We start from the raw sequence: 21,996 nt of genomic DNA, 5'->3' as shown, positions 1-21,996 counted from the left end.
ACGCATGACGTTTGCTAAGCAACATACATCAAAGGCTAGAATTATTAGAACTATTTATTTATAATTATTTGCACGTTGCCGTTTGTTGTGCAGCCACTAAAAAACTGTCCAGCATCAGTAGATTGACTTTGGTAACTTATATGATAATATGATTGCTACTGTGTGACGGCAGCCAGCACAGTGCGTAAAATAATAACACTTTAATATTATACCTACCATAAAGGGCAGAATCGCGTCTCTCCTTGAGCAATAGTCTTTTGAACAGGCCATTGAAACTTAAACTTTGTTGCAATAATGCAGACATCTGGGGCAAGTAGTGGACTGCTGTGTGTGTGTTTTCTTGTGTGTGTGAGAGAGAAATGTTGAATCACGTAATAAGCAATGATTTCTCTCTGTGTGTGTCTCTCTCTCTCTCATTATTTATTTATTTATCTCCGCTGGTAAAATGCGATCAGATCTGTATCAGATCGCATTTTAATACCAGGTGTAAATGGGGTGTGAGATCCCCACGAAGCTCGGATTATAACTCGAACCCTGTTTGTCGCGGAGTGATATGGATCTATGCAAAGGAATTCGACGTCATACCCGTTGTATACGCTCATTATATGACTACTATGAACCAATCAAATTGCTAGATTGGAGCTTTTGTAGAAGTACTCATTATGCAGAATGGTTTCTTGTGTTTCTGTGTTATCATCACTTATACATATAAACAGCATTTTATTTTATGGAGCCAATTTCAGATATATATAACTAGATTAATAGCATATCACTGTATCATTTTTCATAAGCATTTATTTATTTATTTATTTATTTATTTTAATGTAAATTCTTAATTTGAAAAGTAACCGGTAACTCTAAATAAATGTAGTGAATTAAAGAATAGAATATTTCCCTCTGAAATGTGGTGGAGTAGAAGTATAAAGTATAGTATAAAATTACCAATCTCAAATAAAGTACAAGGAACTTATTTAAGTACAGCACTTGAGTAAATGTATGTAGTAGAGCATTAGTTAGGGTGGTCACTTATTTTGGGTGATAAAGCCTGCCTGAGATTCAGCATTCCAGTTCATCCCAGAGGTTTTGGATGGGGTTGAGAACAGAGCTTTGTGCAGGCCAGTCACAAAGCTCAAACTAGGAAAACTCCAAACTGGGAAAACCCTTTCTTTATGGACCTGGCTTTGTGTACAGGGGCATTGTCATGTTAAAACAGAAGAGAGAGAAGATGTAGATGTATTTATCATTTTACAACACAGAATCTTTTAACGAAATTAAGTTGTACTTCCCTTTATGCTACTCACAAAAGCAAATGTTATAAAAAATGATATACAGCAAATGGGCGGATAAATAACAAGTCATAGAAGTAAAACTATTTCACATGGTGCAGTGTTGAGGGTGTATTTAGGAGTCTCACAGCCTGAGGGAAGAAGCTGCTCTGCAGTCTGGTGGTGCGGCAGCAGAAACTTCTATATCTCTTCCCAGAAGGCAGCAGGGTGAACAGGCTGTGGCTGGGTGGGTACTGTCCTTTAGAATCCTTTGGGCTCTGCGCAGGCACCTCACCTCATCGATATCACTGATGCTCGGGAGATGGGTACCAATGATCTTCTGAGCAGTTTTAATCACCCGCTGCAGAGCCCTCCGGTCCTGGGCCGTGCACATCCCATGCCAGTTAGTGATGTTTCCAGTCAGGATGATTTCTATTGCTCCTCTGTAAAAGCTGACAAGAACTTGGAGTGGGGATTTTTTCTTCTTAGGTTTTCTTAAGAAATATAGCTGACACAGTGTTGTCACAGAGCCAAAGTAATTTTTCAGCGCATTCATACTCAGTTCTGTTTTATTCCTATTGTGCAAAAAGACGCAAAAATAGTTTCCAAAAGACTAATAATGAAAGCATCACCATGGAACCAATATGTTTAAGTGCTTTTGGTTAGTTTGCTTGTAGTTGTGTCCTGCCTAATGCAAGGTGAAGAGGCTCTTCACTGTAAATTCTTTGTCTCCAACCCGCCGGCTTTGCAATTAAAATGCCCATTATGTATTTAAAGACTCGAGATAATGGTGTGTGTCAGGTGTACATATGTGTGAGGAGGAAGTAATAGAGTAGTGCAGCGTCTGCCCATGCTTTGACGGGTGTGTGTGTTGTTCCATTAGAAGCCATGAGCGAAGAAGAATATAGATAGGTCATTGGTAATTCATGCGCTCGTTGAGGGATTCACATTAAGGGCAGCCAGGTCACACACCTTGCGTGTGAGTGCATGCATGTGTGTTCATTTGATCTCAGTAAGCCTTTGAAAAATCTCTAGTCGCAGTTTGGATTAATGCATGCACACACTCGTCCCCATCTCTCTCAGTCTCTTGCTATGTCAATGTGTGTCTGCTGGGGATGTTCCCTTCCAATTATTTGATTATTGATTATTCATTCACATTTACTTCAGTCAAGGTTCAAATCACAGTGATCAGTTTTATTTTGTGTCATTTAACAGTGATCATGCAGTGATTTAAATTGTTCGCCAGGAGGAGCTGTTTGTTTTTTATAATACTGCCAGGCAGGTGGGAAATTCTGCGGTGTAAATATTGAATTGTGGAGAGGTTCATCATGTTCCAAGATGACTGCAAAGTCTGCCATTTTCAATTTTGTCACTTCAGAACATTTGGTTCTACTATGCATAGTGTACATGGATATTAGCTTCAAGCTAGCGTTGTTCCGTCTGTGTTGTGTGTTGACTGTTGTTGGCAAATTGAAGTTAGAAAAAGTTTTTGTAACTGTTTAAAAATGTATTTCATTTATTACTAAATGCGCACAGACCTTTCCATTTGGGCTAAACAGATACTATATGAATCTCTGATGGGAATGCACATTTGATATAATTCATACATACATTCATGAATTTTACAAACATGTTTACACCCAATGTTTGCATTAAGGTGAACATTTTGGTGGGAGAATTCGGTTTGTCATAGTAGGATAAACCTTATTGTCCCAGAGGAGAAATTCTATCTTGGGCACAGATGCTTCACATGAAAAAATAAACATGAGAAGCAGTTTAGAGTCAAGCGTTGCCTCTCACATTATTTATTGATGCACTCTACTGAAATTAACCTTAACAATGATTATTTTATTGTTTGTTTGTTTGTCCATTTATTTGTATGCGAGTTTGCTGGAAGTATGTTTGTAATTATGTTATTATTAATTAATCCGTGCCTCCAGCAAAATGAAGACATTTCATTAGTCACAAAAGTTAATGTTAATGGAACAAAGCTCAATTTAACAATTAGTAACATAAATCAATCGGCATTAGCTTAAACATTAAGCCAAAATTAAAGAGAAATGACGGTCTGAGTGGCAACATAATAATTTTTGCCTCTTGTTTGTGCAAATTTATCTGGTGGGCTGTTTTTGCAGTGGGTATTCTATACCACAACCAGCCAATGCGTGAACTTTACAGCGTGTCCAGAACGTGCCTTTGCTTGGATTTTGTAAAACCTTTGGATAAGTGCGAAGTTTTCATTAAAGTTAAAGTACCGTAACTAGATTTCTCAGGACCTCAAATGTGAGCCACTCAGAGCAAACTTCAGAACAAACATTGGGTTCTTCAGTTGTCTGGGAACATGGCTAGCCACATTTACACTAAGCTAAATATGGTTCTACATACAAAGCTAACCTCATGAGAATAAATAAGCTCCACTTGGTGGACAAGTTAAACCATTCAAACCACAACATGAATGTAAATGACAAATACATTAATGTTAAAGGGAAATTCTGCCACATTTTATGTGGATCTCCAGTCAGTGCTGATGGTAAATATAGTCAATTGAAGCAATAAATTTCCCAGTGCGTGCTGATGTGTTGACTGAGAAAGCATGAGGGACCTGATACAGACATAATGGCCTCCGTAAGAGGCACTTCCGCAGCTGATAGGAAATCAACTTCTCAGTCAAACATCTGCATGGCGCATGTGCAGAGTCCACTTGCAGAAGAATATTGTCACGTTTGCTTGCTACCTTTAGTGTGCGTCCTGTACCTGATGTTATTATCTGGTTACTATCTCTTAGCTGGTCTTTAGTGAGGTTTTTTTATATATACCTGATTTCAATTTATGTTCTCTGCTAGTTTCATTAATCCTATTTTGATCATTCTGCTTTAGTCTCTGTGTAGCTTTGTTTATTATTCTATTCATCCGCATCTTTAAGTTTACTTAGTATCTGTTTCGTCTCTTATCTTAGTTCCTTGTTCTGTGTCTTGGTTCCAAGTAGGGCTGCTACTAATGACTGTTTTTGTAGTTGACTAATCTGTTTTTATTCTGTTATTTATTCAATTAGTCGACTAGTCACAATTATTTTTTTCACCCCCTAACCCTAATTAAACCATTTAACTAATTAAATATCTTTCAAGTGAATTACTGATCTCCAACACACAGCCTAGCTAACTAACCTTACCATTAAGTGAATGAGGTTTACTGTTCAGAATGAACACCAGTATCAGTAAAGAGAGAGGATGTGCTGCGCAAATGCGCCACGGCGCTGATCTGCAATCAAATAAGATTTTAAATAGGCCTAGTAAAATAAAACAAAAACAAAATCAGTATGTGGCGGTCAGCGTTGATATTGCGGCGGGCCACCACAAATAATCAAACGTATAGGAAACACTGCCTTCCCTCTGTCTCTGCAGCTCTGTTGTTGCTGCTGCAGTGGTCTCAGTAACTGGGACCGGGGCGCTCTGTGGGTGGGACCGGTCTGTCGGCTGCCACCGCTAACCTCGCGGGCACTTGTGGAACTTCTCAACCCCGAAAACGTTTGAGCACGTTTTTGATTCGCCATCAACTTTGGTAAAACTGCCAGTATTCAAGTTCTACACAGTTTTTTCTCAACTCAAAACCGCTCACACATGTATTTAGTGATTAAATAGCGTACAAAACTTGTAAAAACGACAGTCAAGCAGTCATGGCAGACAGTGGAAGCGATACTGCCCCCAGCACTTTGTGCATTGCACAACAGAAACAACCAGAAATGTTCCTAAGATGAAGATTGCCATCTCTTCCTTAAACAGCATCTATGCAGCGATGCGTCAACAATGAAATTTCACGTCGACGAATTTTAATAGTCGACAACGTCAATTACGCCGACTAATCGTTGCAGCCCTAGTTCCCAGTCCTGTGCCTTAGTTCTTGCCTTAGTGTTTACTTCTGGTCTGTAAACTTCTGTGTTTTGCCCATGTCTGCTCTGAGTTCTGGTTAATCTTAGCTTCAGTCTGTGTTCCTTGTTGGTGCTAGTTTATTTGTGTCTGAATTAGTTTGTTTATTATTCTGATCTGTTGCGTCTTATTTTGATGTCCTGTGTTTAGTGTTAAGTGACCTGTGTTATGCCTGTTACCCCAGTAACCCCTCTGCATGCCTGTCTCTATGTTTTCCCCTGCTGTCTCTCTGGCCTGTTAGTCCTGATCGCAGGTAACTGTGTTGCTCCTGCCCTGCTCGTTAGTCCCTGGTGTTAAATGTTTGCTGTGTGTCTTCAGTCCTTGTCCGGTCATTGTAGTGTGTATACGCTCTGTCTTGTGTTGTTTGTCATTTGTCCATTAGAAAACTCAATTGTAAATCAGAGAGCAGCTGGAGTACGTAGAACGAAAGTACGGAGTACGAAAACCAAAAAATATATTCTCCATTAAATATGATCCAGTTTCCCACAAATCAGCGAGTAGTGTATTTTTACAGTAAAAAATGAGTTTCCAACCTAATTCCTGTCTAAGTTGTGGTCTGATAAACAGTAAATTCATTAAAGTCAGTTCTTGTACAGTTAAGGCCTTCTTGCCTTGTCTGCCACAAGTAGACTACGCACATGCGCAATGCAGATGTTCACACAAAAACGACACAAAGAATGCTGCATTCATGTGCTCCTTGGATGGTCCCATTTCTTGAGTTGGGAAGTTGTTCTTCTGACTTCATTGTGTTCATGAACTTTAAGATGTAGAAACACCATGGACATTTTTGTATAGCGTCTGAGTGATGGGTTGTTACGTATGTGATGTTGATATCCAAGTATGCTGAAAAAAAAACACTAAAAATATTGCTTTACCTGACTTGTTATCAGGGTTTATGCTAATCTAGGTCACGTGGACAGCAACTAAAGGTTTCAACCTATAGAAGGAATTATTTAATATCCCTGTGGGGTAAATAACTCTGCAGCCAGCAGTACCCAAATTAATCATAATAGTAAAACAGTGATACACACAAACACTAGCAGTAAGAGGAAAAGGTAGGCTACTAAATAATAATAAATAAAATAAATCCGATACAATAAATCCGATTTCTTAACAAACATTATAGGTCCAACTATTATTATTAAATATAAAAAGTAGCACATACTATCATGTAAAATCACAATGAGTTGTTTAGGAAACCAATGGCAGGAGGGAGAAAAGACTGCTTTAATCTATTAGTTCATCATCTTGGCAGATTGTACCTGCAACTGGACGGAAGAACTCACTGCACAAAGGGTGGCTCGGATTGACCTGAATTTCCTGAGCATTACCCAGAACCTTGACCAGAAATACCATATTACAAATTATATATAAAAAATGTATATATTAATTTATAAAAAGCATTTTCTTTCGACTGTTCCGACTTCAGTGGGCATTTAAGTGAAAAGTGAACTGAATATCAGAGTAATCCAAAACACTGTAAAATGTATAGTCATCCATCCTCTGCTTTCATGTTTTGGGATGCTATTTTCACAGTTGGAAACATAGCTAGTTTGCAATGCAAACAAAGAAAACAAGTTTTGTTTTTGAGCGGCATCGCTCATGCCCCCTGGCTACCCAGGGACAGAGACTAGAAATCCAAACTGAAGTAGCCAGTAGTTTTTTCCGTGCCTCCAACTACATCACTGTCGCGTCAAATGACGGAGCTGGGTGCAGAAAAAACTATATGGCAAATTCAGTTTTCTCTATCAATATTGCATGTACTGAGGAATTTTTTTGCTTCAACCAACTACATTTACCATCAACACAGATTGGAAATCCACATGACATTTTCCCTTTTAATTATTTTCTATATCCCTACCCCTTTGTGTCTGCACTTTCTCAGTGTCCCTAATTTTTATACATTTATTTGTTCTGCTAATAATCAATTTAACGACTCTGTTTATGCGTCAGTGTGTGTGTATGTCCCCTGCGCCAGGACCTCAGTATGAGGTTTAGTAGGACCATAAAGGCGGGGGGTTGTTGATTCTATCCTCTGACACCGACACCGGACAACACAGCTATTAAATCCTGTATCAAGGGAGGAGGAGAGAGGTGGAAGGTAATGGTGGGAAAGAAGTGTAATGAGAAAGGGAAGATAGAGGGAGGATGAGGACGAGGGAGCAATGGAAGACCCCACTGATTGGAAAGATGGAGATTAGTAGGGAGAAGGAGGGCGATATGGATAAAGAAAAGAGAGTGGGCTTGATGAGAAGAAAGGGAATGAAAAAGAGGAGAAAGAGCTTGGCAGCCAAGACAAATTCCTCCAGTGCTGATGAGAATGCTAATCTCCTTCCCTCCCTCCCTCTTCCCTCCTTTCATCCCACTCTCCTCTCTCCTGTTCCCTCTATCTGTCAGAGGGTGATGTGTTCATCTCAAGCCGTGTCCAGCTGCAGTGTGGATGTGTCTCTCTCTCAAGGGCCTGGCCTAGATTAGTGTGTGTGTGTGTGTGTGTGTGTGTTCGGTGTGGGTGTTTGCGTGAGTGTTTGCGAGAATGTTTGTATGCATATATAAGAGAGGATCATGTGCATAAGCTTTCCAGTGTGTATTGTTTGAAGGAATATTTGTGTGTGTGTGTGTGTGTGTGTGTGTGTCATGTGCATGGCTCATCAATTAGAATCGCTGGTGGAATTGAGTGAGAACATCTCTGCCGGCTCACAGCACACCCACACACCTTGTCTTGCACATCTGCTCTCACACACACACACACACACACACACACACACACACACACTCTTTTCTGGAGTCTGGAGAAAGCATAAATACAAGGCGATTTGACAGATAGCTTTGCATTAGTGCTGCTTGTGTCCTAAATGAATGCGTCCCCTAGTGTTGCATGTACTGCCTTGTTAGGGCCCCTGATTTAGTTAGTGCACTAATAAAGCTGGGAACCTGGGATGCACGAAGCTTCCCACTGATCACGGAGCGTCTGGTTTGTCAGGGGGAAGTCAGGGAACTTTTAGGGAAGAATTTAGGGATGATGAGCAAATTTGGCAAAGTATGTTGCACAGATTATTTCATCCTTGTTTCAATATTCTTTGCAATAGATGGTGTCTTTTGTGCAGAAGTTCAGTTACAGTAATCGAACTGTGCCACTCAGAAAAATTTAATCAAAACAATAAATTTCCCAAGTTCTTGTCATGTATATGTTAACAAAACACTTTTCAGTACCAATATATCACAATCCTTCTGTTTTCTCTTCCTATTAAAATCATTTTATGCCTCATCCTGCAATCATGGTCGTATACAGGGGAGGAAATTAACTTATTGGCTCGCCTGCCAGTGGGAGTAGTACATGAAAAAACCCACCGGTCAAAATAATAATTTGCCCTTTTATGTCCAAATACATTTGTTTCAGCGCTTTAAATTGATATAAAAAGTTAGTCTGTTGAATACAAACTTAAAAGAGATGCCAGACTGAAGCAAAATTATTTTATTGCTATTAAATGTACTTTACATTACAGTAAATTGGTTTTTATGAACTTAAAAAGCCTTTTTTTAGGCCTTTTATTACATGTTTGTTGTTTTCATTTATTAAATCCTTGTGCAAGAAAAACGGTCTACATTGGTCTGTAATTTATTAATGCTAAGTTCTAACAAAAAAAAATCATAACCATTCATGCGCAAAAATAACTGTAGGTTGTAGTTTTTACTCATTTTAAATCATTTTTCTGGTTTGCACGTATCTATTTTAGGGGCAAATGCATGTGAAATATTCTGTTTAGCAGCTCATCATCCGTCCTGAACCCGTTGCACTGCTTTTCTTCTTCTTCTTCTTCTTGCTTTATTTGGTGTGCTATTACAGAGCGCGGTAAAATATGGGAGCAGCCCGGGGGAAACGGGAGGGTTGACAGGTATGCACATTACGTGGTAGCTAGCTAAATGCTAAAAACACTCCAGGTACTCCCAGCACGACTTGATTGTTCCCGACTCCAATCCCCTAACGCCCACCCCCTTACATATCTCCACCAATTAAACACAAGTAACCTGAAACACAAACAACAACCAATGAATGCCGCTAATCCATGTGTTACACGATTCTAGATCCCTTGGTATAGCGGGGACCAATTTAAGTGTGACACAAAACAAAAAATCTGCTCCTAGCTACTGTCAAAAAGCTATTATATGGCGATATCTTACTGAATATGTTTACCCGCTGTCACTCACTTCTGCTACCAGCCCATAGGACCTTATTTTGGGAAAAATATGTATGGTAGCCAATGGCGAGAGACAGCTTATTTTTTGATCCTGTTTGAACCGTGCACTGAATTACGCATGTTTGTCAATTTAAGAGATAATTTTGTCTGTCAAGAAAGTCACATACGCGACTTTTGTGTTTGTGGTCTTTGTAATTATGTATTTTCACAGTTTTATTTTACATCAAACTGCGACTTTCTTGACTTTCGAATGTATATTTTAAATTGACCATCATAATATGTGTAACTCAGAGCACAATTCAAATGGGATCAAAAAATTTGTTGTCTCTTGCCCTTGACTACCGTACATATTTTTTCTGAAGTAAGGTCCCATGGTGGTCCACCGGAAGGGGAGGGACTTCGGCTTTCTATACTGACCACACCATTCATCTGCTTTATTACATCCTGAGATGCTTTATGTAGAAGCTTAAAAGGAAGATGTCATCTAACCAGTGTAAATAGCTGTTCTGAACTGCCACACTTGAATTTGGGCTGACATTATAGAGACACACAAAAGGTTGTAGAATTTGTTATGTAACGAATAAAAATTTTAAATTTAAAACCCTGTTCATTGTCTCACCTCCACACAACAGGCCAAGTTGTCTCGCTTGTCAGATTGATTGATTGGATAGTTACAGAAATTATTGGCCGCAGTCCTCCCCTTCCCCCAAATTCTGACATCGGAAAGTTATGGGGGTAGTGGTGTAAGACCATCCAACAAGCATTTTGGTTGGGTCATACTAACACCTTTAGCTGTAATTTGTGAGGATGCAGACAACCAACGAAGGATTGCAAGATTTACATTTACATCTACTCATTTGGGAGACACTCCATATCCAATATCCAAAGCAACTTACATTTGAGGAACAACATACAAGCATCAATGAGGCACGGACAGCCATCATGTGCGCATGAATACATGGTTAAAAAACAGTATGTAGGCAAGATGATCTACCATTTCAGTGTGCCTTTAATCAAATCATTTGCAACATGTCTGTTCTGCTCGTGATTGGAATGCTCAGAAAATTCATGGAAAAGTCACGGAATTTCACATCAAGGCCACAGAGGAACCCGACTTCTCTCGATGCCTGATTTTATCTGTGCCCCTTCTTCTCGACTCCTTTCCTTTCTTTTTCCTTTTCTACCCTCTGTCTTCCTTCCTTTTGTCCTATCTGCTTTTCTTTCTTAGTCTTCCTCCCTCCCTCCCACCTTGCTGCTCTGTTGGCCTGTCTCTCTCTCTCTCTCTCGCTCGCTCTGCCTCTGTCCTCTCTAGCTGAAATAATGAGAGTGTACCGGGGAGCTGTGCAGTGACGGGGCGATCGATGATCCCCGCTCTACCAGGCAGAGATGGGAGAGGGAGAGAAAGAGAGCGAGAGAAATGGGAGAAGGAGAAAGATGAGGATAAAAACCTGCAGATAGTCAGAGAGCAGAGAAAATGGAGCAGTGTGATGCTGCTTTTTAGAATTGTTGGATGCATGATAGTTTAGGGGAAAGATGACCCTTTCTAAAGCCAGCCTACTGGATTAATTGGATTTCATTTTTAAAGTAGCCTGATGAAGGCATGTGCTTTATAATTCAGAGTCCTTGAAGTGTTTTGACTTTGATTCATTTCACCTTCATTGTTGCCCTGTGAAATATTCTTAGCAGGTTTGATAAATATCCAGTGACAAGCATGTCGTCTTGTTTGAAAAGCCTTAAATGTTGCAATTTAACCTGCCTGCCTTTCAGCTAAACTGCTTTAATTTTTGGATCCGGTGACATTTTGTCAGTTAAATGGTTTTTTTTTTTGTTGAAATACCTAAAATATCACAATAAATATGACCGATTTTCAACCAGCGTTCAACACTTATGTCCTCCAAGGGTTGATCCATAAGTAACTCTGAGCAATCTAGTGTATAGATCCCCACCATGGGGCCAGAGGAGAGCCAGGGGTCAGTAGATCTGCTGACTGAGCAGCAAGATACAGATGAGATAGGTGCATGCACTTGCTGGTTCTGGCTGTTATGATCAGGTCCTGTTGTGCTGTTGGGCATTGAAATAAGAACAGAGCATACTAATCCATATGTTGGAGCAGGCTGCATGCAGGAGAGAGTGGCTCCACTTATGAAGAGGGATGCATTCATTTTGAGAACATTAAATATCTATGTAATGGTACAGATTCTGAGAAAATATCACTACTGGTGATGGTGCATTTCTGATCAAATTTAATTTTGGAAAACATGGAATTTGAATTTGATGTTACTTTGTTATTCAGTCCCATCACTGCATACTTTCTATCTAACAGGTCATTTTAAAGCTTTAATAATTGCGATTTTGTGCAAGCACATCAAGCTGAAAACACAACGTCTGACATCACAGAAAAATTCAATTCAGCATGGTGTAAATCTGCAGGCAGTTGGTGTGCCAGTAATGCCCAAAATATTACTACAAAGTCATACTGAACAATTGTAATCTTGAGTGTAGCCTGCAGAGAAAATTACTTCTAATAATGCCTTATTATGCTGATTGAATGCACTGTACTGGCTGAACCTGTCGCAGATATTTGGATGGAATTCACGTACCTGCTCAGAGATGGTAATGAAGGTGTCGTTGTCCTCTGCAGGTCTCCAGCACTGCCACCCTTGAGGGGAAAGGTCAGCTGAAGTTCACCTCGGGCAAGTGGAGCCCCCACCACAATTGCAGCCAGCTCGCCACAGCGAATGACACGGCCATACGAGGTTGGGACCTTCGCACAATGAGGTGAGCTTTACTTACTGGTACTGGTCTGAAAATACAGTATCCCAATACATTCTCAGTACATAGGGTTTTACTTTTTTATTTCAAATCTGAGCCTTTTCTGCAATCCTGATATTGATACTGTATTTTACTTCTCCTCCCATTTCACAGTATTGATAATTTTTCTAAAAATCTTAAGGAAGTACAGATTCTTGAGTTGATGAAACCGCATGTGCTCAATAATACGATGGCTGCCAGTAAGTCAGTGCCAAGAAGAATAATTTAAAAGGCGGTGCTTTGGACGCATTGAGGATTGAACATTTCAAAGGAGCAGCATGACTCACGTTCTCTGTAAGCTTTGCCACTCAGTATTAAGGCACTATTTTAACGTTGTTCATTTCCACGTGTGCCTGACTTAAAACAAGTCGGATGTTTTCCTACAACCTGCATTTAAATCTGACAGAAATTAGTCATGTAAGAGCCATGTAAGTTAACCTCTCGGAGCTTAACAATTTCAGCGTGTGTTTACATGTCATTACAAGATAATTCAGTGCAGTACACAGAAATGCATTTAATCATCGTGCTGAATGAAAGTATTAGAGGTGAGTTTTGCCACAGCTCTGCCCCCAATCCACATCAGTACTGCACATATGTTGCATATGTTTATAAACGTCCTATAGTATATATCCAGTCACTGAAAAGCTCTGTCATTTATATATTATATATAATATTTAGAATATTGTGTTTAATAATATTTATTCATATTATGACTAGAGCATATAATATTTGTTGTAAAAGCTATATTTACTTATGTACTACTATACTGATGCTGTATTTGTATGTGTATATATGTATGTGTGTGTGTGTGTGTGTGTGTGTATATGACACAACCACCTTTGCTTATATGAATAGTAAGTAAAAAAACAAACAAACAAAAGAAATACTTCATGAATAACTTGGATGTTTTGGTGATAGAAATTATTGCGTGGATGTAACCATCAGAATGTTTTACCAGGATATACAGTAAAACTGGTGTACCGGCGCATCTCCACATCTCTTCCACTCACTTGCATATTAGAGAATAGAATCAGCTGTTGTATTTTCCATCCAAAGCCGTAATCGCTTTATAAACATCTGGAGGCCTGATGGCTCAAGATACGTAGACACTGGTCCATTCAGCACATTACAGTATTCTTGCTCGCACAGAAAAGTTGGGGTAGCTCACTGTGTACTGCATTTTATTAAGATAAAGTCCCTTTAAAGCTGCAATGAGTTAAAACTAAACACTGATGCCTTTGAATTGCTAGGAATGCTAAGGCTGAGGGAATCTCTGTGAATTTCCTCTTTTCATGATACGTTTTGTTTGCAGTCCTGTGGCTGTTCATGAATCTAATGAAGTGTAAGCTTCACCTCAGGCTCAGCGCATGATAAAGTGCGAGGCGACGGAACACAAATGTTCCTGCTTGACATGGAGCATGTGTACTACCACACATTAACCTTGTAACTGCAGGTTATCAGCTTCCCACCTTACAACCTCTAGCTGTGTGTGTGCATGTATGTGTATTGTGTGTGTGTGTGTGTGTGTGTGTGTGTGTTTTGTTTGTTCTTCTGAGGTATGTGATGAGTGAGGTCAGCATGTGTGTACGTGTGGACTCTGCTAGAGGAATAATAATCGCCTCGCTATTCATCGCCACGATAACAGCAATGTGCCAAAGAGATTGAGAGGGGGTGCCGGGTGAAGGAGAGAGAGACAGGGAGAGAGAGAGAATATATTTACAAGATGGGTATCACAGGCCCAGATAAGATAGTTGAATCATTGATATCACTCCCCGTCAGCCCCATAACAAATTATAGAGTTCCTTCACGCTCCCGTTTTTGGCCGGTCTCCTCCTGCTGTGCTATTTTGAAAGATGCAACAGTGCTGATTTGGCCGTCGGCACAAAGGGAAGGAGGGGGCGGCAGCACAGGGCTTGTTAGCAGAGACCACAGTCTCATCTCTAATTTCACAATGTACTGAAAGATGGCGTGCGCATTATTTTGTACACATTTCCCTAAAATTGAGCCGGTGTCTTTGGAAAATTGAAAATAAAGTTCTGTGGGTTTGAACAATTTTTATATGCATAGTCTGAGTTTATAATGACTGGTCCATCGGTGGTTCGCTGCTGGTTAAAGTGGGACAGCCTTTGATTAAAAAAAAAGGCTTAGCCAAAGATAAAAAAAAACATACAATCAAGTAGATTTTGCTTTCACATGGATAGGAAGTACATTAATGTTTCTCTAATGAATAACTTAATGTTAGTGGCTGTTTGCCTTATGACTATCGCTGGAGGTATTTTTCTGTTACTGTATAATTGGGAATGTGAGGAAATAATAAAAAATAATCACTTTTATTTTAATGCCACCTTTTTCAAAAATAAGTTTAGATTTAAAAGGCAGATAAAGACATGAAACATTTTTTTTTCCCGATTTTTTTAACTGTCATTCTCAAATCAATAATAGTAAATAATCTTTAGTTTCTCTCAAAGCCCTAAAAATCTATAAAATGCTTGTCAAAAAACAGACAAAATGTAAAACAAAAACCAAACATTGAACAAGATTTAAGTGTCATTTATCCATTGGTGTGATGATCTGAACGAATGTAGCCTTCTACTCCTTCACTCCATGATTTAAGATAGACAGACAACAACCAAGGACATGGTGTGTGCGTTCATGCATGCACCTCCGTGTGCAAGTGTGAAGTGGTTGCGAGTGGAAAGCTTGCAAGTGTGAATGAGCGGTGAGTCACGTGTGTGTGTGTGTGTCTGTTTGAGTAAGTGACTTGCATGTGACAAGTGACTGTGTGCCTGCCTGTGTTTGCTCTTTGCTATGTGTACCTCTCTGCTTTTGTGTGAGTGCTGTTGCGTGCTCATGCCTCTACAGAAATGCGGCGTGCTTGTGTGTTGGTAAATGTGCGTGCGATTTTGTGTGTGTGTCCAGTTGGCGTGGCAGCTGTGTGATGGCAGCCTCTCAGCACGCTCCACTGCCTCTTCAAATGACCTCTGAGGTGTCCCCTCACACCCGCGCACACACGCACACGCACACACACACACACACACACACACACACACAAAAGCACACACACAAAAGCACACACACAAAAGCACACACACAAAAGCACACATTAAAGTACACAAACACTCTCTTCTCTTCTCTTCTCTTCTCTTCTCTTCTCTTCTCTTCTCTTCAGTCCCCTGGCTTGTCACCCACTCTGCCAGCCCAATCAGGGCTGTCCTGCTCTGAAATAAGTACAGGGGGAACAGCCCAGCAGTAGCAGCCGCCTCTAGTTAGTTATCTAACACCCTGGAGAGGCGCACGGTATCTACAGCATCCCATCTCCCAGAAACAGTGCTTTAAAAAAAAAAAAACAAAGATAACTGCTTATAAAACATATATGGATCCTGTTCTAGTTTGTTCTGGTGTAATATGCAGCATTATGTAAATTATGGAATACTCCGCTCCGATATTGGAAACGGAAAGCTGGGTTTAATGGAAAACTTTAACACATTTTCACTTCTTCTCAGCCTGCTTTTTTCATTGTACCTTTTTAGGCTCTGAATACATTATTTAGAGCCTAATCCCTGTTGTACAGGGCTGCTGTTGTGATTTTTTTATGGGTGCATGTTTAACTGTGGTCATATTTCACTTATGCCATAGGTCGTCAGAAAGTGCTTAGCAGCAATTTGAAAAGTTTACTTGATGAAGACTGTGCAAAACGGTGTTGAGTTTTTATAACGAATCTGGAGGCTGTAACAATCTTTTTTATTTTATTTATCACACAATATTAAATATACAGCAGATTGAAGTGATACAACCACAGAGTTTCCAGCTGGAACAAGTAATTGGGTTCCCATGACCAATAAACACCCGTTCATGTTACGCCTAGTCCAGGGGCCTAGACATATACATGACTCATAACATAAAATGCGCCCCATCTTCCCAAAGTCCCAAGGAGCCAAATGAAAACAAACTGTCCATAAATGAAAGATGAATTTATTTACAGTGGAATAAAAAAATAGTAATGAACAAAATTGCACTTTCGGTTGGGCCAGGGCCAAAATAACAACATATTACGGCGATGGTTTACTGACTCGTCTAAAAGCGTGCTACCCCTATATGTTATATGGCAAATGGTCCACACTTGGATAGCGTCATTCTAGTCTTTCTGACCACTCAAAGCTCTTACACATTCAATCCATTCTCAAATTCATAGACATTTATGATGGGAGTATCTTTCCAAGGATACGTCGACATGGTGGAGCAGAGGACCGAACCACCGACCTTCTGATAAGTGACTGCTCTGCCCCCTGATCCACAGCCGCCCCGTTTTACCATATCACAGATCAACAAAGTCAGTGCTCTGTGATGAAGCCCATAAAATCTCAGATATTGGCACATTCGACCCACTTTATTAGGTACACCTGTACAATCTAGTGCAATTCGATGCAACAGCTCTGCAATAAATGCTACCTTTTTCTGAAGTTTATAATGTTCATTGTTGTGTGGATATGTTTGGATTTAGCAAGCAATTTAACGTACAGCCATGTTTTTTTGCCATTGTCAACACACAAAACACGTCAAGAAATCAAGGGCAGAAGAAGTTTGAAATCAGGAAATTGTTGATTTATAGTATAGTAACAATTCTGTCATTAACTTCAAAATGTCTTTGTAGAGAAAGGATGAAAAAACAGTGTTAGTTTGTTGAGCCAACTGTGTGTCATCCCTGGCACACTGGGTTTTTTTGACTCTTTGAATAATATTAGGCTAGCTAACAGGCATGTAGTACTAGCCACTGGGCATACAGCTGTGTGTGTGTGTGTGTGTGTGTGTGTGTGTGTGTGTGTGAGAGACATGTCTGTCACTGGAGATGCTCTTACACTGCATCTCCCCTGAATTCCCTGTTGGACCGACAGTCCACAGTGAGGGGCAAAACACACACACACACACACACACACACACACACACACACACACACACACACACACACACACACACACACACACACACACACACACACTGAGCTGTGTAATAGCTGTCAGGCTTGCGGCCATACCATGCACTGCAGGGTGCATACTGAAAAGCAGTGCAGCGCTGCAGTGAAGCATGGACTCTCTACACCTCCCCTGTGGGGTGTATTTGTGCATGTATGTGTGTGAGTGTGAGCGAGCAAGAAAGGGAGCACAACAAGCAGATATAGAAAGAGAGAAAGCATAAAAGAAGGTGAAATGATTGATAGTGGTGCTATTTGCTCCATCACAGTCCAGGTTAAAAGCCAGATGTCTGTTGGTAGAAAGACAAGTACTAGACAACATCAAAACTCCTCATCCAGACAGACAACACAAGCTCCTGTTCACGCTGCATGCCTCCTGACCAAACAGCCTTTTCATTCCACCTATTCAACAGATTTGGCAACGTTTCAGCATGCCATAATGATAGGGTAGCCAAGGTAAACCATTATTCAAAAGCCTTTTTTTCCATCATATTTTATTCACATATTCAAATATAGCACCGTTATGCAAAAAGTGTTGCCTATTAGGAGTATCAAATTTCACATTCTAATACCAGCCATTATGCAAAAGATGTCAGCTGTTTTTGAAATAGTGGAATTCCAATAGCCCTGTTGATTTGAGGGTGACCTTTTGAACCCGCCTACTGTCAAATAAATCATCTGCAACCTTTTCATGTGTCCCCACTCCACAGTATATGTGAACCAGACATCATACTGTAACTCATAATGGTGTATTCATGACCTTATGCAGACCTTGAAATTAAGCAGCAAAAATGAACAGGCACAGCTCGTATGCAGATTTACTACTCGGAATATGTAGGTTTTTTTTTAAAATAGTTGGTCTTTGATTTCAGACAAAAGGGGTCCTTGAGGGGTCCCCAGCAAAAAGCGAATAATTTTTCCATCCATAAGTAACACAATGACAGAATGTATGACTACTTGGGTCACAGGTTTCATACGCTTTCTATTATAAAACATCTAAAAGCAAAAATAATATTAGATTGGTCAGTTTAGGGGTCCTTCATGTGAAAAAGTTTGAGAACCACTGCATTAGTCAATTTAGTCTCTACCTAGCTAACTATCTTATTAAGCTAGAGTTAGCCCCATGAGTTAGTTGAAAAGACTGTCTTCGACTGATTGTTTTACCCCCCAGCTGACTGATATTAAAACAAGAACCCTGTAAAAGGGGTCTTAAATGTGGACTTGGTGGCTACATACATAATATCATAATATTGTGATTAAAACGAATTACTCACCAGTTCATTATCCATTAAAGAGCACTGTTTTTATATTGCAGTGTAGAGCTAGTTAGTCCTTGTTTTAAAGGTATGATAAGGGAAAATGTTTCTGACTATGGATATGAAATATGGATGCATTTTGACTTATGATGGTATAATTGCTACAGTATTATTGACAAGTACTGAATTCTGAAGTCTTTATTACAACATATGTAACATTTATTGGGTATTTTACATTTTGTTAGCTGTGATATTACTTTTTCTCTCATCAACTTTTTTGAGCACTTCCACCATCAAGATCCCTCCACTACTTTTGGCTGCTTGACGTAGAGATCCCTTATTTTTATGCATGGGCGGTCTCTCCCTCCCTCTACCTGCTTGCCTGCCTCTCTTTCTCCCATCTTTCTTTCTCTGCCAGCTCCATCTCAAAGCCAAGCTTTAATTTTGATCAGCGATGAAATGATTGCTCTCCTCTTTCGATTTTTCTTTTTTCTCCCCCTCCCTCCCCACAGCAGTTGTCATAGAAACAGAGACGAGTGTGTGTATGTGTGTGAGCTCCAGTCGATCCCCTCAGCAGAGAGATTTATCACCCAGACAAAGCCAGGAGGGGGGTGTGTGAGAGTCTATGTGTGTGTGATGGCCAAATGTGTGCGTGTCTGTCTACCTTTGTAGCTTCCCTCTTACACACACATCTTCTGTATTTACAGTATTTGAGGGAGTGTGTTTTCCCAGTTTTATGTTTTTATCTGTGAGCGCCTAACAGTGTGTGTAATAGGTCCCCTGTCCCCTCATCAACCCCCCTCACACACACTCTCACACACTCAGCCTGGCTGGCTGGATGACTTGAGATTGAGTGTGTTTGGTGGCTTAGGCCAGGCACAACTCTAATCCTCTGCACTCATACTAACACAAACACACACTCGCACACATACAAAAAGTCCCAGGTCTCTCCACTATTAGCCTGGGCCGAGGGAGTTTATGCATGAGTATGTGTGTCCGTGTGTGTGCGTGCGTGGAGGGGATTGCTCAGAGACACCAGAGAGGGAAAGAACGAAACTAACCCAATTTCCTGCTCCATTTCCTTTTCACGCGGTGGCCGCTTCCCATTCCACGGCGGGCCGGGTTCAACACCAGCCACCCTACAGCCCGGGGTCACGCCTTCTACCTCAGAGTCACACAGGAGAGGGAGGGAGCACTGTAAATAAATCATGTGCTTCAGTTCAAACTTACACATGAATTTGCTATTTTGAGTGAAACTGAAGTTCACCACAAGTTCCAAGTCGACTCAGATTAGAACTTTGGTGGTTAATAAGTACTTATTTTGATGTACTGTACTAGATGTACTATCTTAAAATCATGTTCCATACATGCAATAAATAAAGAAGAATTATATTAGGCATGTTAATGTATAGCAAAATGCAACTGAATATAAGTTTTCACTCCTCTTAACTGGCTGGTAGGTGAGTATGTTAGTCACGTCAGTTAAGTTACATACGTAAGTTGAAATAAGTCAAAAGCATTTGGTTTCACCCTGGATATGAACAGCGCTCTCCTGGGTTTAAGTTTATTTGACCCTCCATCCACCCCTTGTCCCTACATTGACTTTGTCGCTCTTTGTACTGCGTGACCCAGGGTTCCCACGCTACCTGGAAAACCTGGAAAACAGTTTACATATTTTCCAGTGATGGAAAATGAGGGGAAAAGTAAAATGTCTCGGAAAATCTAGTGTCATCCTGGAAATTCTTTTTAACACTATGTTGCGGCAGTGTTGTGAACACATCCCCTGAGTCACATCACGTGGTTGCACAGGTTGGTTGACCTTTTAGCTTGATTTGCCTGCAAAGTTTTAAGGTGTGTGTTTCAACTCTGGCTAAGAGCAATGATTTCACAAGTGTTTTGTACTGTTGAGACAATTGGATAAGAATGAATAGGAAGCTGGGGTGCATCAAACACTGGCTAAATACAGGCTAACAGCACTTTACTTTGCTAGCACTGGCTCTCCAAACGCAATGCTATGATACGATAAAACATGACATTAACATTTCTAGTGGGTTACAGTGGGTTGTGATTAGCTTTGTTAGTAAAGGGGCTAACATATAGTGTGATAAATTGATTAACACCACAGCCTTGCTTAATTTGCGATTGTGATGTGCTCTTCAAAATATCAATTAACTTTTGATGTTTGCACACCCAGTAGTAGTAGTCCCAGTTTTTGACTGTATTACACTTGCATATTAATTCCCCAAGTTCATTGTGAGGTTTTAATAAAGTGTGGCATTGTGACAGTGGCCCAACTGACTTACAGAGAGCAACATGTCTGAAACAGCTTTTTCTACTGTTACACTTCATTTGGGCTGAGGACCACAGATATTCTTTGAAATCCAAGATTCAACAGAATGCTGCGATTTGTTAGTAGGCTAAATTGTAGGCTTGTATTTGTTCAGTTATTGGTATTCAGGCAGAAATGGTTAAAATATAATAATATTAAATAACAATGTTAAAACAAGATCATTTTGTCATAATTTCTACGCATGTAATAGCTGGTTTCTAGATAAGATTGCATGTCTTTAAAACATTTGCAGAGAGGAACATATTAGTGTATGATGTGATCTCTGTCTGTCATACCAGCTAGATTATCACTGAAAATATCCTGGAAAAGTCCTTGAAAAGGATCTGTAGAAAAGAGTGGGAACCCTGCTCACCTGACATTTTTTTCTATAACCTTTTGCGCGTGAAATGGCACATCATCTCTGCACTGCTCAGTTGAGACTAAATGGCTTAAAATGACACTAAATCATTCAGTGAGCCCTGGCGCATAGAAACTTCTGCATATGTTATGTTATTGTATGTTATACAGTGGGTACGGAAAGTATTCAGACCCCTTTAAATTTTTCACTCTTTGTTTCATTGCAGCCATTTTCCAAAAATCAAAAAAGTTCATTTTATTTCTCAGTAATGTACACTCAGCACCCCATCTTGACAGAAATGTAGAAATTTTTGCAAATTTATTAAAAAAGAAAAACTGAAATATCACATGGTCATAAGTATTCAGACCCTTTGCTCAGTATTTAGTAGAAGCACCCTTTTGATCTAATACAGCCATGAGTCGTTATGGGAAAGATGCAACAAGTTTTTCACATCTGGATTTGGGTATCCTCTGCCATTCCTCCTTGCAGATCCTCTCCAGTTCTGTCAGGTTGGATGGTAAACGTTGGTGGACAGCCATTTTCAGGTCTCTCCAGAGATGCTCAATTGGGTTTAAGTCAGGGCTCTGGCTGGGCCATTCAAGAACAGCCACGGAGTTGTTTTGAAGCCACTCCTTCGTTATTTTAGCGGTGCGCTTAGGGTCATTGTCTTGTTGGAAGGTAAACCTTCGGCCCAGTCTGAGGTCCAGAGCACTCTGGAAAAGGTTTTCGTCCAGGATATCCCTGTACTCGGCCGCATTCATCTTTCCCTCGATTGCAACCAGTCGTCCTGTCCCTGCAGCTGAAAAACACCCCCACAGCATGATGCTGCCACCACCATGCTTCACTGTTGAGACTGTATTGGACAGGTGATGAGCAGTGCCTGGTTTTC

The 21,996-nt window shown here is 40.2% G+C and overlaps 1 protein-coding gene across 3 annotated transcripts in view; it reads left to right on the top strand.

Annotated features, from left to right (window-relative positions):
- eipr1 (EARP complex and GARP complex interacting protein 1) overlaps window positions 1-21,996 on the top strand; it is a 73,071-nt gene that overhangs the window by 37,672 nt on the left and 13,403 nt on the right. For all 3 annotated transcript variants that reach the window (XM_046061878.1, XM_046061879.1, XM_046061877.1), the window contains exon 6: window positions 12,026-12,162. In XM_046061878.1, coding sequence (XP_045917834.1) covers window positions 12,026-12,162 — 137 coding nt within the window. The remainder of the gene's footprint in view (window positions 1-12,025; window positions 12,163-21,996) is intronic.

This window comes from Micropterus dolomieu, linkage group LG11, assembly GCF_021292245.1.
Source record: "Micropterus dolomieu isolate WLL.071019.BEF.003 ecotype Adirondacks linkage group LG11, ASM2129224v1, whole genome shotgun sequence".
Lineage (NCBI taxonomy): Eukaryota > Metazoa > Chordata > Actinopteri > Centrarchiformes > Centrarchidae > Micropterus > Micropterus dolomieu.
This window is presented reverse-complemented; position numbering and strand designations above follow the sequence as displayed.